The sequence below is a fragment of the Microcaecilia unicolor genome, chromosome 7 (assembly GCF_901765095.1).
Source record: "Microcaecilia unicolor chromosome 7, aMicUni1.1, whole genome shotgun sequence".
NCBI classification, from domain to species: domain Eukaryota; kingdom Metazoa; phylum Chordata; class Amphibia; order Gymnophiona; family Siphonopidae; genus Microcaecilia; species Microcaecilia unicolor.
Window position 1 is genome coordinate 271,722,131 of NC_044037.1, and position 18,012 is coordinate 271,740,142.

At 38.1% G+C, this 18,012-nt stretch overlaps 1 protein-coding gene across 1 annotated transcript in view; it reads left to right on the plus strand.

The window, feature by feature from the left end:
• Positions 1 to 17,673, plus strand: part of ACTR3 (actin related protein 3) — a 106,871-nt gene extending 89,198 nt beyond the window's left edge. Inside the window, exons 8-12 of the mRNA XM_030209572.1 lie at positions 337 to 510; positions 10,225 to 10,317; positions 11,107 to 11,232; positions 14,184 to 14,267; positions 16,807 to 17,673. Coding sequence (XP_030065432.1) covers positions 337 to 510; positions 10,225 to 10,317; positions 11,107 to 11,232; positions 14,184 to 14,267; positions 16,807 to 16,902 — 573 coding nt within the window. The 3' untranslated portion in view covers positions 16,903 to 17,673. The remainder of the gene's footprint in view (positions 1 to 336; positions 511 to 10,224; positions 10,318 to 11,106; positions 11,233 to 14,183; positions 14,268 to 16,806) is intronic.
• The last annotated feature ends 339 nt before the right edge of the window (positions 17,674 to 18,012 follow it).

Here is an 18,012-nt window from a genome sequence, read left to right on the forward strand (position 1 = left end):
AACCTCTGGTCCAGACTTCCTTCTTAGCCAGCATGGTCCACTGCCACTAACTTTTTGCTGGACTAGCCAGCAATACTTTAATGCAGACTCAGGACACATTTTACTGTGACGCAGGAACAAAATGACTAGGATTTTATTCTACGAGGAAATAGCAATATGTTGGTATTAGGAATTTTGTGCTAGTAGTATCTAGAACTAGACTGATGTTGAAAAGCCCTCCAGTACAGCCCCTGATGTTATGTTACGGAAAGAGAGGAGGATGTAACAGCTGATCAGAACTAAGGTTGTGGAATGTTTCTAATACATCCCATTTGACTTTGTGTGTTAATTTTTCAGGAGCGCTTCAGCTACGTCTGCCCTGACTTAGTGAAAGAATTTAGCAAGTACGACACAGATGGCACCAAGTGGATTAGGCAGTACACTGGTATCAATGCCATCTCTAAGAAGGAATTCAGCATTGATGTTGGCTACGAGAGGTTTCTTGGACCAGAGATTTTCTTTCATCCGGAGGTAAATTGCAACAGTTTTATATAGCCTTGAAGAGTTAGTTAATGGTATTAAGTATATCCTAGCTATTCATGAGGACCAAATTCTGAATCGATACATAGAGGTTTCTCTTTGGGGAGTAGCCTAATGTTTAGAGCAGCAGACGCAAGAACCAGGCAATCTCTCTGTGCTCCTTGTGACCTTGGGTAAGTCACTTAACCCTCCCTTGCATCAGATGCAGACTTAAATTGTGACCCTTCGTGGGACAGAAAAATACCTTGTCTAGCTGAATTGAATGTACACATATTGAACTACCACTAAAAAGATGAGCTAAATCCAGACCCCTTTCTCTTGTCAAAGAAGAAATGCATTCGGCTTATGTAATGTCTTTCATGTTATCTGTATCCTAAATACCATGCATTATGCAGCTGTCCCTTGTGTGTCGATATGAGAAGAATGGCCTGCCTTAAATCATCTTCGTGTAGAGTTTTTGTATTGTTTAAAAAAAGTCAAAATAGGGTATTCAGTGATAACCAGAGCATTGATAATGAGCTATATTTCACTTGATGTTAAATAGGAAACACATAAAAACAAAGGTAAAAGGCTATACAGTAAGAAGTGTGCAGGTCAAAGCAGCATTCTTTTCTCATGCCACATACAATACCCCTTGCCAACCACTGACTCAAGTTTTCAGAATGCCAATACTAGCTTTGATGGACTCTGGCTTTCCATCAACTAGAGAGCAAAAGATTAACTAAGAACTTATTTTAAGACCATCTCTCCTTTACCTTTTGGTATTTTGATCTATTGACACATTGAAACTATTGAATGTATTTTTTCTCCAGATAGAGCATCAAGACTCCTGAAGCAGGCCTTCAGCCGAAACACAGTGCTGTGTCGAGTCTTCAGTCATCAATAAACATTGTTTCATTGAACCTTTGAAGTTCCTTTTGGCCTTGGAAACCCAGAGTCCATTTCCCACTATTTATTTTTATCTTTTGCCTTTGGTAGGATTCCAGTGGTGTTCCACCACAGTGGATCGTTTTCAGTTATAGCTTTGTTCCTGCCACAGCACCCTCTGGTTCCTGTCTCTCCCAGCTTATATAGATGCTTTTTGCCAGGCCAACAGCTTTCTTTTGCTACTTTTACCAACACACTTCTTAGAGTACTATAGCTAAGGTGGGCATAGATGAATAGACCAAAAGGGGACCAATATTCAAAAGCACTTAAATGTTTGGTACTGGTTTTAAAACGTATAAGGGCTTGTTCAAAAAAGAAATTTTAAATTTGCCAGAATTACATGTAGAAAAGGTAGTGTCACATGGGTGCTGCAACTTACATACAAGCACAGATATTCTGCCCCTAAATATATAAATTCATATACAGCTGCTCTGACTAAACATATTGCAGTGCTGAATACTGGTAAATTTTGAAATACTAGGTTAATGTTTAAAATTAATTCCTTTAGTTTATTATTCCCAAGATCTTCTCTTGCAAAAATGCCTTACGTTAAATGCGTTCTCTTTAGGTAGGATGTCCAGAAATCTAAATTTATGCAGTTACTGTGGAAAATATACCCCCACCCATAATACTTCTTTTTTTTTGGAGGGGGTAATAGGGCTCCCACCCATAGTACTTTTGGAGTGTGGGCATTATTTGGCCAGGGGCACTTATGACATTTTTGATATTGCATCCAGATTCTTTGGAATGGGTTTGGGGATGTGCAGACTCGTGGCTGCATGACTCTGGCCTGGAACAGGCTGTTCAGGAGAGGTTGGCAAACGTGCCCTGCTAAGGGGACAACTTATTTGGAGAAAAAGTGGAAGAAGTCACTGACCTCATTTAAAAAGCACACCGAGACTATCTACACTCTCGGCAACCTCCATCTTCAACTAGATTTTTGATTGGACAGAAGCGTAGGTCCTACTACTCTCAAAGGCATAGTTACCAGCCTTCTGCATGGTCTACTCGGGTGACTCAAGGCCCACATCCCAGTCCTCACTAGCCCTATCCCCAGAAACCCCAGCCGGCTCCCCAGTCAAAGCAGGGCAAGGCTTTTGACTGGCTCCAGCAGAGCATAGCCATGCAGAGTATCCATTTTTCAGACGAATTACCAGTCAAAGGGGAGGGTCACTTTTTACCACCACAGATGGCCCCTTATAACCTTTGACCAGTGGGTGCCTTAATTTGTGCAAATATCTGACCTGACAAAGAAATCTTTTTATCAACTGCGTAAACTACACTCAATCTGAAATTCCATAAACAAATCTTCATTATGTATACTAACTTATGCTTCTATTTTATCACACTTGGACTATTGTAATATAGTTTATGCAGGTCTTTCAAAACTTAAAGTGAATACAGACGATTCAAAATGCAGCTCGCATTATCTATAGAACTTCAAAATATGACAATTACTCCACTGTTATATCAATTGCACTGGCTTCCAATAGAAGTGAGGATAAAATTTAAAATTTTTACACTGACACACAAAGCACATAGCTAGCCTATCGTATTTATCTAATCTTATTATCCCTTACACACCAGGGCAGACACTTCGGTCGTTGACAGACAATAGATTGGTAATTCCATCTCCATCCAAAGCTAGATGGGAATCAACGCGAACATCTGCATTCTTCCTAGCCCCTACCCTTTGCAACTGCCTTCCTAAAGAACTTAGGCTTGAAGACTCTTACACTCATTTCCGTAAAATTTTAAAGACGCATTTTTTTTCGAGACGTATTTGAAGATAATGTTTAATTACAAAACTAAATAAAAAATTAACGGATAGAGATTTAGCCCCACAGCAGAAGAATGGACACATCTGGAGGTCATTATGGATGGAACCTCAGAGAAATGGGCGGGTTAAACCAAAACAGAAAGGAGTAAGGAGCGGGGGGGGGGGGGGGGCTTAAGGGGGGGAGTGGGGGAGGGAGGGTGGGGGGGTTGAGCAGGTTGGAAGAGGTATGGGGAGAAAAATGATTTATGGAAATGTTTGAATATTTGGAATGTTATATGGGAGCTACTTGCTCCAAAGTGATTGTTAACATGGTTGTTTAATAAAAATTTATAAATTAAAAAAAATAACGGATAGGGCTAGGAGAAGAGAAGAAAGAAAGGGGGAGGGAGAGAATAGGAGAATAAGGGAAAGAAAGGTTGGAAAAGATTAAAAAAAAGAGAGAGAGAAAGAGAATATACTTTTCTTCATTTTTCTCTAGATTTTATTAAGTGTTTTTATGATTATGATTATAGCTTAAGCAACTCGTAGGAATTGTTTTTAATTGACTGTTTTGCTGTGCTTTCCTATCATAAATGGATTTCAGAGTATGTTTTATAGTATTTTAACATTATATTTTGATGTTATGTTATATTGTAAACCGTTCTGATTTACTTTTTGTAATAAGTGATGGTCTAGTAAATGAATAAACGATAAATTGGCGTCGGCAACCTCCAGATTGCCCACCAAGTGCCTGGCAGTAGTCGCAGCATATCTACACAAACTGGGACTGTGTGTTTCCTTACCTGGATGATTGGCTGGTCAAGAACACATCTCAGGAGGGGGCAATACAGTCATTGCAGTTGACTATTCAGGTGCTAGAGCTACTAGGGTTTCATAAATTATGCCAAATCCCATCTCATTCCAGTATGACAATTGGAGTACATAGGAGCCCTGCTAGACACTGCGCAGGCTTGGGCCTTCCTTCCTCTAGTAAGAGTGGATACTTTGATAATACTTGCCTCGCAGGTCCGCAGTAGCCAGCAGGTAAATGTTGAGACTGATAGGCCACATGGTCTCCAGTTCATGTCACTCCCATGGCACATCTCCATTTGAGAGGCCCAGTGGACCTCAAGCCACGGGGGAGCCTAACGGATGTCATTCACGTCCCTCCAGAGTTCGCTCACATCTTTCTGATGGACGATCTGGTCCAATTTGACTATGGGACTTCCATTCCAAATTCCTTTGCATCAAAATGTGTTGACAGATGCATCCAACCTGGGTTGGGGAGCTCATGTGAGATGGGCTTCACACTCAAGGTCAGTGGTCCACTCAGGAGACTCATCTTCAAATCAATCTCCTCGAGCTACAGGCCATTTGGAACACTCTAAAGGCTTTCAGAGATTGACAGGCAGAATTTGTTTGATGTCTAGAATCCAACTCCACCCTCCTAGGCTCTGTTTTATTCTGATCCAGGCTGCACCTACACCTAGTGTGTATATAGTTTCAGGTTGGTTGAAGCTTTAGTCTTGACATTTTGAGACTCTTATCCTAGCTATCTTGTTTTTGGTGAGCCTGGTAGCTAGGGATTCCCACATGTGGGAATAACGTGGCCTGCTTGTCTTTGCAAAGATACTTACCTGTAGCTGGTGTTCTCAGAGGACAGCAGGCCGCTTATTCTCACATACCTTCCCACCTCCCATAGGAGTTTTTTGGTTGTACTCTTTATGCTTTTCACCTGACTGAGGGACTTGCGCTCGAGCATCAGGCGTGAGGCACCAGTGAATGCGCAGTGATACACTGCTAGAACTTCCTCTATTGCTAGCGATTCAGCATCTGCACCCAGGCTCTGTCAGATGATGTCGCCCACGTGTTGGAATAAGTGGCCTGCTGTCCTTGGCGATCACCAGCTACAGGTAAAATCATAAGTATTGCCATACTGGGACAGACAGAAGGTCCATCAATCCCAGCATCCTGATTCCAACAGTGGCCAATCCAGGTTATAAGTACCTGGCAAGATCCCAAATACATTTTGTGCTGCCTATCCTAGAAATAGAAAATAGATAAGTGTGTGTCACATAGTATGATATAACTTAAATTTTTGGGGATGTCTCATAGATAATAGTTTGGCTGTATGTTATGACAAAATATTTTTGTCTGGCAGCCGTAGCAGTTTTTAATCATTGACTACCCCCTCCATCCAAAATATGATAAATTGTAATAAAGATGAATATCATGTAAAAAGTACTTAGAGCACACACTTATAATGGTAGGAAGAAAACTATTTGTACAACCACCAATCAATCAACAAAATAACTTATCTTGTGTATTTTGTGAATATAATAAGGAGCAACCAGGAACCTTCGTTATCCCGACAGGACCTGTTTCGCCAAATTGCTTTGTCAAGGGATAATCCTGCAAAGCCATCAATATATAACAAAGAATTAATTAAACAGATTACACCAAGAATGTTAATACATGTGTCATCTCTAAATGAGATCCTCCTAGAAAACTAAGCTCAAGACTTACGGTTCCAGCTTCCTGGTATATCTTATGCTCACTCTATCTTAATGCAAAGATGGCGGCGGCGTTCTTTTCTATATAAAGAGTCAGCACCGGAACTGCTGAGTGCTTCCCGTGCGTCATTAATGCCGTAAACGTCATCTGTGAATCGGCTAAACGTGATACGCTGCAACCTTATAGAAAGCAACCCCAATGCATATATGTATTTAAACCTCCTGGTTCGATCGTATCTAGATTAAAAATCCAATAAGATTCACGCTGTGACAATTTCCTGTTGCGATCGCCTCCCCTCGAATGTGTAGTTACATGTTCTATAACTTGACATCTGAGCATGTCTACTGTGTGACCTTTGTCCATGCAATGTTGCACTAATGGAGCACCTATATTTCTTGCCATGATTCTAGATCTATGTTCAGTCATGCGGACATTAAGCGACCTGCTGGATTTACCTATATAGATTTTATCGCAAGGGCACCGAATGCTATATACGATGTGAGTCGTCTGACAGGTAGTGTAATTAAGTAATTTATGGATGTGATTCTTGTGGCAGAAACTATCTGTTTCAATAGTTAACTCACAAGTTTTGCAACTTTTTTTGTTGCACTTGTAATGACCAAGTTTAATAGACTGCTCTACTGTATTTGTCACTGGTAGCATTGCAGGACTTAAGATCTCCTTTAAATTCCTTGCCCGGGAAAAAGCTGTCCTGACTCCCAGCTCTTTAAAAAGGGGATGTGTACGCATGATGTCCCAGTGTTGTTTAATAATCTTAGTTATTCTTTCACCTTTAGGGACAAAACGCATTACACATGTCATAGTTGATTCGTCAGGGTGAACTTGTTCTTTGGTCTTTAATAACAGGTTTCTGTTGTTGTATTTAGCTCGACGAAACGCACGTTTTAGGACAGATTTAGGATAGCCACGCGACAGGAGTTCATTGGAAAATTTAGTGGATTGAGTGACAAAATCAGTATCGGAAGTGCAAATTCTTCTAAAACGAAGGAACTGTGAAAACGGCAAGCTGTCTCTTAAATGTCTCGGATGACAGCTTCCATATTCTAAAATGGTGTTCCTATCGGTGGGTTTAGAGTATACTTTAGTCAAAAAACCACTCTTTATTTTTATCACTTCCACATCTAGAAAATGTATGGTCTCTGCTGAAAAAGTCATAGTGAACTGAATTTTAGGATGACAACAGTTCAGCCACGCAAAAAAGTCCAATAAATAGTTGGTATTCCCCTGCCATAACATGAAGATGTCATCAATATATCTACGCCAAAGGCGGATGTGAGGCAAAAAAGGAGACGATGTTAACCATTTGTGTTCAAATGCTACCATATAAAGATTAGCTAATGTCGGAGCGAAAGTCGCCCCCATCGCTACACCGGAAATTTGTTCAAAAAATTGATCTTGAAATTTGAAGAAATTCTTGCAAAGAGCCAATTTTGTGAGGGAGAGGAGAAAAGACGTAGGAACATCATGTGGTTTGGGTCTACTGTCCAAAATCATTTCAACCACTTCTAACATCTCGTCTTGAGGTATCATAGTATATAATGACTTAATGTCCAAAGTTACCATAATAGTGTTGTCCTCAATGATTGTAACTTCTTCTAAGATGGATAGAAAATGGGTGGTATCCTTAATATAGGAATTCGAATACTGGACAAATTCCTTCAAAAAAGTATCAATATATATCGATAATGGTTCCAATAAAGATCCCCTAGATGACATTATAGGTCTTCCTGGTGGATTTAGGGGATCCTTATGAACTTTAGGCAGTGTATAAATAACTGGGACCATTGGAGTTTTATTGTTCAGAAACTGATGTTCTTTGTGTGTCAAAAAACCTTGTTCTAATCCAATTTGAGTGATGTCATATATCTTACTTTGTAAATCATTGGTACAATCATGGTCTAACTTTTTGTAGGCAGTAATGTCCGCTAGTTGTAATTCAATTTCGGATACATATTTGTCTCTATCAAGGACAACGACCCCTCCCCCCTTATCTGCTTTTTTTATTACGATGTCAGTGTTAGTCTTTAACTCAGTAAGAGCTAATCTTTCAGATCTAGTCAAATTATCATGTGTCTTCTGTAGATGTTGATCATATAGTTTATGTACATCCTTTATCACTAATTGTTTGAATGCCTCAAGACGAGATGTTAGAAGTGGTTGAAATGATTTTGGACAGTAGACCCAAACCACATGATGTTCCTACGTCTTTTCTCCTCTCCCTCACAAAATTGGCTCTTTGCAAGAATTTCTTCAAATTTCAAGATCAATTTTTTGAACAAATTTCCGGTGTAGCGATGGGGGCGACTTTCGCTCCGACATTAGCTAATCTTTATATGGTAGCATTTGAACACAAATGGTTAACATCGTCTCCTTTTTTGCCTCACATCCGCCTTTGGCGTAGATATATTGATGACATCTTCATGTTATGGCAGGGGAATACCAACTATTTATTGGACTTTTTTGCGTGGCTGAACTGTTGTCATCCTAAAATTCAGTTCACTATGACTTTTTCAGCAGAGACCATACATTTTCTAGATGTGGAAGTGATAAAAATAAAGAGTGGTTTTTTGACTAAAGTATACTCTAAACCCACCGATAGGAACACCATTTTAGAATATGGAAGCTGTCATCCGAGACATTTAAGAGACAGCTTGCCGTTTTCACAGTTCCTTCGTTTTAGAAGAATTTGCACTTCCGATACTGATTTTGTCACTCAATCCACTAAATTTTCCAATGAACTCCTGTCGCGTGGCTATCCTAAATCTGTCCTAAAACGTGCGTTTCGTCGAGCTAAATACAACAACAGAAACCTGTTATTAAAGACCAAAGAACAAGTTCACCCTGACGAATCAACTATGACATGTGTAATGCGTTTTGTCCCTAAAGGTGAAAGAATAACTAAGATTATTAAACAACACTGGGACATCATGCGTACACATCCCCTTTTTAAAGAGCTGGGAGTCAGGACAGCTTTTTCCCGGGCAAGGAATTTAAAGGAGATCTTAAGTCCTGCAATGCTACCAGTGACAAATACAGTAGAGCAGTCTATTAAACTTGGTCATTACAAGTGCAACAAAAAAAGTTGCGAAACTTGTGAGTTAACTATTGAAACAGATAGTTTCTGCCACAAGAATCACATCCATAAATTACTTAATTACACTACCTGTCAGACGACTCACATCGTATATAGCATTCGGTGCCCTTGCGATAGAATCTATATAGGTAAATCCAGCAGGTCGCTTAATGTCCGCATGACTGAACATAGATCTAGAATCATGGCAAGAAATATAGGTGCTCCATTAGTGCAACATTGCATGGACAAAGGTCACACAGTAGACATGCTCAGATGTCAAGTTATAGAACATGTAACTACACATTCGAGGGGAGGCGATCGCAACAGGAAATTGTCACAGCGTGAATCTTATTGGATTTTTAATCTAGATACGATCGAACCAGGAGGTTTAAATACATATATGCATTGGGGTTGCTTTCTATAAGGTTGCAGCGTATCACGTTTAGCCGATTCACAGATGACGTTTACGGCATTAATGACGCACGGGAAGCACTCAGCAGTTCCGGTGCTGACTCTTTATATAGAAAAGAACGCCGCCGCCATCTTTGCATTAAGATAGAGTGAGCATAAGATATACCAGGAAGCTGGAACCGTAAGTCTTGAGCTTAGTTTTCTAGGAGGATTTCATTTAGAGATGACACATGTATTAACATTCTTGGTGTAATCTGTTTAATTAATTCTTTGTTATATATTGATGGCTTTGCAGGATTATCCCTTGACAAAGCAATTTGGCGAAACAGGTCCTGTCGGGATAACGAAGGTTCCTGGTTGCTCCTTATTATATTCACAAAATACACAAGATAAGTTATTTTGTTGATTGATTGGTGGTTGTACAAATAGTTTTCTTCCTACCATTATAAGTGTGTGCTCTAAGTACTTTTTACATGATATTCATCTTTATTACAATTTATCATATTTTGGATGGAGGGGGTAGTCAATGATTAAAAACTGCTACGGCTGCCAGACAAAAATATTTTGTCATAACATACAGCCAAACTATTATCTATGAGACATCCCCAAAAATTTAAGTTATATCATACTATGTGACACACACTTATCTATTTTCTACTTTTCGTTTTTGGTTGTTGAGTTTTGATAACTTAATAAGTAGAACGCCTAATCCTTTTTACAGTATCCTAGAAATAAGCAGTGGATTTTCCCCAAGTCCGTGTTACTTAAGTAAGTGTCTTTCCTTTTTCAAAATATCCCCTAACTAATGTGGATGCAAATTATATTTCTTTCCATTGCTTAGAAGTATCTGTTTTAGGAATATAATGGTGTAATTTTGAAATTGCAAATAACACTCCCCTTAACTTGAAAGATTTGCAGTTTAAATTTGGAGTAAGTATTCTGTTCCAAGCCATGAAATATTTTTATTTAACTGTTATGATGATGTTTTCTATGTTATTAGTTTGCCAATCCTGATTTCACACAACCCATCTCGGAAGTAGTAGATGAAGTCATCCAGAACTGCCCTATTGACGTTAGACGTCCTCTCTATAAGGTCAGTAGGTATAATACTGGTATGGAAATTAGTTTTGATTCTTGATGTAACCTCCTACTTTTATTAATAATACTTTTGTGTGTTATGTTTTCATCTATAGTCTGTAATATTAATACATTGTTTGTACATTATTGCGTCAGAGTAGGATACCTTTCAAGGAGAAACATAATTCCAGCATCCTTGAATCTCCAAAAGGGTGTTTAGTAGTTTTCTCAGCTCTTCCTGATGTGCTGGTTTATGGTTTTTTGGAGTTAATAGGGTGTGCTATAGTCCTTCTTTGTTAAACTGTACAGCGCTGCGTAACCCTAGTAGCGCTCTAGAAATGTTTAGTAGTACTATACAAAGCTAGTAACCCTTTGCATTTAGTTTCTTCTGTGGCACATACCTGTACTTTTTTCTGTTACAATTTTTTAGTACATTGAGAGCAATATTGGCACAGAATTCTTATGAAAATGAATAGAAAACTTGTGACTTGCTTATAACCATAACAATAGAAAATGAAAATGTAGAAAGTTCTGAAATTAACATGCTTCAGACAAGTAAAAACTGAAAATATTAAGGAAATGTATTATTAGTGTTCATAATGGTGGACTATTGTGAGAAATCTTCCTTTTTAAATATTAAGCTGTGAAGGTGTGCTTACTCCACTCAATTCTAAAAGAAATGTTTAGAAGCCTGTTGCTTTTAGGAAATGTTAATCTCTCCTACCTTTTGTACGAGTATTTCCAAATTTCTTTGTATCCATTCAAGAAAACTAAATATCCTAATCTCTCTATGTGTTTATTACAGAACATAGTTCTCTCTGGAGGCTCAACCATGTTCAGAGACTTTGGCCGCCGTTTGCAGCGAGACTTGAAACGAACTGTGGATGCCAGGCTGAAGCTCAGTGAGGAGCTGAGTGGCGGTAGACTGAAGGTTAGTGTTCTCACAGCATGTGTTGTAGTGTATTGTACTGGATCAGGTTTAAGATGTAAGTATGTGAGGTTTTTTTCTCCTTCAAGGACAATTTTGTCTATTTTTGACTCCTGGCAGATCTTCAGTAGCATAGATGAGATGTGTTAGCAAGGGCTCTCAATCTGTCCTCCCAGCTTGCAGCAAGCTGCTGCTTATGTATCCAGTCATGATGGTTTACTAACTTTTTATAGTTCTGGGACTTAAGATTTTCTGAGCATTTGCACATGCACTAGGAGAAATAACATACGTTATAAAATAGAGCAAATCTGCTACACTATCTATCTCCAACAACCACATATATAACAGTGAGAGTTCCAGCTAAATTATATCAGCTTGTGAAATGGTATCCAATTTCCTAATCTGACTTGCCAATACTTTTCACCAGTTTTGTGTAGCACATGTTTAGATATATTTTGCCATAACTTGCTGTGGCTGAATAGAGGGGTCACCTATCAGCTATTTAGAGATATTTTGGTATGTTAGAAGCCTAAAGGATGCAGTAGTACCAGTTCTGTTGCCTATAGCTGCCATAATGTAAGAGATCCTGAATCTGTCCTCCCACATATATATCAAATTGTCAGCTCATTCCTCAAATATTCTATTTCATAATCTTGTACCACCTTCTTACACGTCACTCAAAGTGATTTTAACATACAATATAGCAAAGGTACAATGAGCGTTCCACGTTTTCCAACTTACTATCCCGCCCTATGGGGGACCTTCAGGGCAGCTTACAATCTAGGTAGAAGTCAAAGGTAAACATTTAAATCAGACAAGACACCAGTGAAGGGAAAGGGGGTAGGACTGCTAAATATGATAGGATAGTGGGTGGAAGGAACGAGAGGAGTACACCAAGTGTGATCAGGACCAGTCTCATGGCAGAAAGCCAGAGAAGAAGAAAAAGAATTAGCAGAAAGCATCTTGAAATAGAAATGTCTTAAAATCTATCTTAAACTGTGCTAGCGAAGGCTGCAGGTGAAGAGAGGATGGGAGGGAGTTCACAACTGGGGGCCTTAAACTGAGAAGATACAGTGCCTGATATTCTCATGTATGATATCACGGTAGCTGGGGGTTACAAGTTGATTCTATTGGGCAGATCTAAAGGTTCTACTAGGGCTGCAGGGGATAAGATGGCATGAAAAATATAAAGGTTCTCCAGAGTTCATTATTTTGAAAACCAGTAGGAAAAGTTAATAGGTAACACGATGAGTAAATAGGTAGCCAGTGGACAGCTTAAGATGAGAAGTGACGTGACCAAATTTTTTAATGTTAAGAATTAACCTGATAGTAGTGTTCTGTACAGTTTGAGGTTGGCATAATTCTTTGTCTAAGTCCCTTATAAAGTAAGTGAGTTGCAATAGTCCAATTGGTTGATGATTAGGGAATGAACTAAAATATTTAAAGCAAGAAGAGAATTCAGAGCACAAATGAAGTGGTTGTAGAAGGAGGATTGAACAACTTCGTCAATTTGGGGGCTTGAAACGTTCAAATGTTGCACAAATCTATACTCAAACTGGTAGAAAACAGCTATCCCTTTTGTATTCTGTATTTTACTGATCAGTCTCCACTTTTCACACCCACGAAAAACCCACTTCTATAAAATTTACCCCAAGTATGAAGCATCAAGAAATGTGTGCCCTGAGTAGAAAGGCAGAGACGTGTGGGGATGAAATGTAATGTAGCCTTGGTACACAGGAATAGGCATCTTTTGAACAGGGAAATACTGACACCAGAAAAAAAAAAGCCTGGTTATGTTCAGTGATCTATTGATTACCTTTTTAAGTGGCCTTCCCTGTCCAAGCACATCACTCTGTGGTATACAAAAACATAGTGCAGTTAATAAGCTATGAATGAGAGCACAAAACAAAATTGGGCATGTGAAGGACAAAAACCATAAGGTTTTTATGTAGACATATGTTGACCCATGTACAAATGTATGTTGATTATTGCGCCACCCTTGTATGCAGATAAAACTACACATGTAGTCACTAGACTACACAAAGTTGGTGATTGGTGGGGGAGTAAAAGGCATGCACAACTTCACATTGAAATGTTGGCGTGAATTTTCAGGCACATAATTTGCACCTGTTCCCATCTGCTTGCACGCACTGCATGCTGGCTGCACTTTCAAAGAAAGGAACAGTACCACAAGCTAGGACTGTAAGCGCCACATGGAATATGAAAATTGCTTTCTTTATAACCAAATGTTCTGTCTTGTTCTTTATTTTCTTAATAAAAATGGGGAGACAGGTTTATGTATGCTTAAAAATTGTCAAAACTGGAGTCAGTTTCCCCCAGACAAAAACAAAATATTAAAATGGAAAGGGAAATGCATGTCACTGTTTTGTAGAGCAAAGAAACCTTTATTCTGAGTGGTGGAATTGCAGTGCGTTTTCCAAAAGGAGACAACTATAAAATCCCTGGAGCCAGTTAGGTTTTCAAGTAACACAGTAAATATGTATGAGCATTTGAATGCACTGCACCCATTTAATGCAGGTATGTGTATTCTTTGTGGATAGTCTGAAAACTAGACTGTCTGGATGTGTGCAATGTACAAGGTTAAAAAAAAAAAGCAGTGTGTGGTCATGAAATATATCTATATATTGCCCTTGTACCCAACTTTTCTGATCCTAAAGGATTATCCCTAGCAACTAACAAGTTCTATAATACAATTCTTACCATACAAGTAACAGAATATTCATAAAGCAATTATATAATTGTAAAAATTCATAAAAATAGAATTCATAACTACAGTTCAATATGAAGTAAAACTAAAAGCTGTTAATTATAAAACATAACATAAACTCTATCGCTCAGCAAGTCTAATCTCCTACCAAGTAGGACTTGTGTACGTATAAATTTAGAATGCAAAGTACTGTTTAAGCGATTCACCTATTTCAATCTTATTGTAGCCAAAACCCATTGATGTGCAAGTCATTACTCATCACATGCAGAGATATGCAGTCTGGTTTGGAGGATCTATGTTGGCTTCTACGGTAAGGCTCCCCTACTCTATATAATCAAAAATGTACATAAAATACAAAAATTCTTTACTATGTTCATAATTTTATTACTTCTGGTTCTTATAGTGAATATTGTCTGCTGGAACATTTTAAGTAACTTGCCTGACTGCAAAATTGTGGAGCCTTCTAAAACAAATTGGATTGAAGGAGTTTGTTAATTTTGTGTATAACTGTCCAGTCTGGTTTAGTTTACTATACACACTTAAGTATCTGAACTTCTAGAGGGTAAAATTTTATCAGGTTGCCAAGTTGGTTCCCTGTTTTGGGCCTGCTTTATAAAGGGACAAGTGACCGTGTGTCTTTATAGAATACCGGTAAAACTCATGAGTAAAATAAACCCATGTACATTTTCACCTATTGAAGAGCATGTGTAAGTGTGCACACTTTTTTAAAAAATATAAACATACATACATTGTGATTCCACCTGTGCTACACCCAAAATTTGCACCTGAACACACCTTCACCTGAGTCACACAAAAGTTATGTGCATTGTTTTCATCATACAACTTTTATGCAGGGGGGGGGGGGGGGGGGTAATTATAAAAGGCACTTCATGATCATCAAAGCCCCTTCTGTGTCTGAAGTGTTTTTACCCATAGGGATGGGCTTTTTGATTATTGCTTATAATCTGAGGTAAATCTGGAAGGAGCTACCTAGGTTTAAGGGGGAGAAAGGTATCTAAATGGTCTCATAGAAAACTACCTAACAGAAATGTGTGTGCCATGATTTGATTGTGTGTACTTTGCCAGTGGGCCTCTGCATGAGTGGAGCTTGTGTGGAGTGCACAGATAGATGGATAAATTATAGAATTTTAACATCTGGCTGTTGCCATTCACACCAGTTATTGGTCTGGTGTAAGCAGAGATGCCAAGTTACCCAATTCAAGGCTGGAGATTTTGGTCCAGTCCTCGATTTCTAACCACCCCATCCTGGTGCATTATGGAACTTGCAGCACTGATTTCAATGGCCAGGGTCAGGTACTAGAAATCTCACACTGCTTTGGAATATAAGTTCCAAACCAGGACTGGCCCAAAATCTCCAGCCTGGAACTGGGTAACTTGGCATCTCTGGGTGTAAGTGATCACACCTTAATGAGCATTTATTTTCAGTAATTTGTGCTAGTATTCTATAAAGAAAAGTAGACACCTTTTTTTTGTAATATAAAATACTTAAAATAGGCACCATAACTTAGTTGGCACCCTGTTAGAGCTAAACACATTGTTTCACGATGCATATACCTTTCCTAATGAAAATTAGGATCTATTCCCAGGGTAGTATTAGATCAGGAGAAGAACGTGTGCATACTTTTGAGTAATCAGAACTACGTATGTACTTTATCTTAAAGTACGTACACAAAAGTATTTTATATAGATATTTTTCTTTAGGCAACAAGCCAAACAGTGCTACTTGTATAGTTTGATTATAGTGATAAACTCCATGAGGTTTTTATTACAGTGGGTAGTTCTATTTTGCCAAGAACAAGACGGATAGTATGTTGTTACAGCATGGGCTATGTGACCAACAGAGCCTTCACACAGGAACACCCCAACAAAAGATGAGAATGTTAAGGCATGTCTGTCTCTTTTGCAGATACAGCTATGATATAGACTATATTTAGTGCAATTTCCAGAAAAGTTTTGTTTGCATGGGACCCATTGAATGGTTGTTGGTGTATTATGCTTCTTCAATATGGTGTATTTGGTGGCTTTTAGCATATAGCTGTAGAAGTTAACATCACCCATTCCATCTGCCATACTCATCTAATGCTGAATAGGCATGCTCCCTAATAGGAAGCCCCTAGTCATTACAGTGGCATCAAGCAGTAGTAGGAGAATAAAGCCATGGTACCTCGGTGCATTCTCTCAAATGTGGCAACCTCAGTTGATATGTGAATTCTGTAGTCACAACACCCCAGAATGAGTTCATGTAGGTGATGAAATGACATCTCTTCCCTGACTTGGTAGCACCAAAAGCATTCCTTAAACTGACTTTTCTGTATATTGTTTATGCTATTTCTGTAGCTGGTGCTGGAGTCTTCACCTCCCCACCCCTGACAAGCCAAAGATTTTCACAATAACTACAGTGAATATGCTTATGATTAGTACTAATACTAATTGTATTAGTACTAATACTAATGATTAGTACTAATACTAATTGTAATACTAGTTGTAACCTCCTGAAAGTCATAGTGAATTTGCAGGCTGTAAGAGCATTTTAAACATGCAACATTTATATTCACTGCTTCCACTCATGCAAATGTCTCATGCATATTAATTGTGGATAGCCTGAAAACAGAGCATCTATAGAAGGCTGCAAAAACTATCATCCTTGTCTTATGTTGTTCACTATATAAAAAGCTGTATCCTTTTAATAATATAATTTTGTATTCTTAATATTTGTGTTTGGAAAATGCTTATTTTTTAGTACCAGTGAGGGAAGCTCTTGTTTGTATATGTGTAAAACTAAATTGTAGTTTTCAATTATTTCTCAAGTGACATGTTTTCTTTTCTAGCCCGAGTTCTACCAAGTATGCCATACCAAAAAAGATTATGAAGAAATTGGACCTAGCATTTGTCGTCACAACCCTGTGTTTGGAGTCATGTCTTAGAGCTGACAACAGGATGATCAGGGTTGGAGAGATGGGAGGAAGAGATCTTTCCAATTTCCTGTTAGTCTAGATGGCTGGTATAATATCAAACAAGACTTGACAACAACAAAGACCAAACACAATAAAACAGGAATTATTTTAATAAGTGTCTCAACATGCAGATGTAGTGGAAAGCCAAAATGATTAAATGTTTTTTTTTCTTTAGATTGAATATATGAACCTGTGTTTAACAAAAGCAAAGAAGTGGGTTTTAGTTCTTTCTGTGCCCTGATATTTTGTATATTGGTGGATTTTCCATGATTTAATGGGATTCTATGCGTCTACATGGTCAGTTCTATAATACTTGAATTGTACTGCTAAAGTGTACAATGCAAGAACTTGTTTATATTTCATACTTTTTTATACATTGAGGAAAAAAGTTACGTTGAGGAAAAATGACCAATGGCAACTTCAATAGTAAATAATAAATTAAAGTTTAACTGCCACCTGATACTTGTTTGCTCATGTGACCAATCTAAAGATTCCAGTTCTGTAAATTGACTTTGCAAGTACTTTGGGAACTAAAGAGCTTGTATCTTAAATTAACCTATGCCTGCCAGTGCTTTCTGATTACTCAGTGCATTCTTTCTTTCTGGGAACAAAAAAAAAGCAGACAAGATTGTTGGACCAGTATTGTAACTATTGTCATTTCTGATTAAAACCAAATTCAGTGGAAAACAATTGGTGTATCTTAAAGCTTAACACCATTTCAATAAAGACACAATCTTTTTATATTTTGTATAACTTTTTTAATATATATTTGTGGTAAATGTTAAACTGGATGGTCAGTGGACTCTTGCAATTATTTTCCAAGTCATATTTGTTGAAAAATTTAAATTAAAAATGTATAATCTGCTTTTTCACCTGACAGGGCTTACAAAATGGATCACAGAACACACAAACGTAAAATTGAAACAAATAAGACTAACAATGTAAACAAAATAGAACAGTACAAAACAAACCTCAAAACAACAAAAAAAATCATCCTGAAAAGTTGTTTGCATTCTCATTCCACTATAATTTTAGTTAAATTGCAGAAAAGCATATTTTAAGTTGCTATCAGAATTTTAA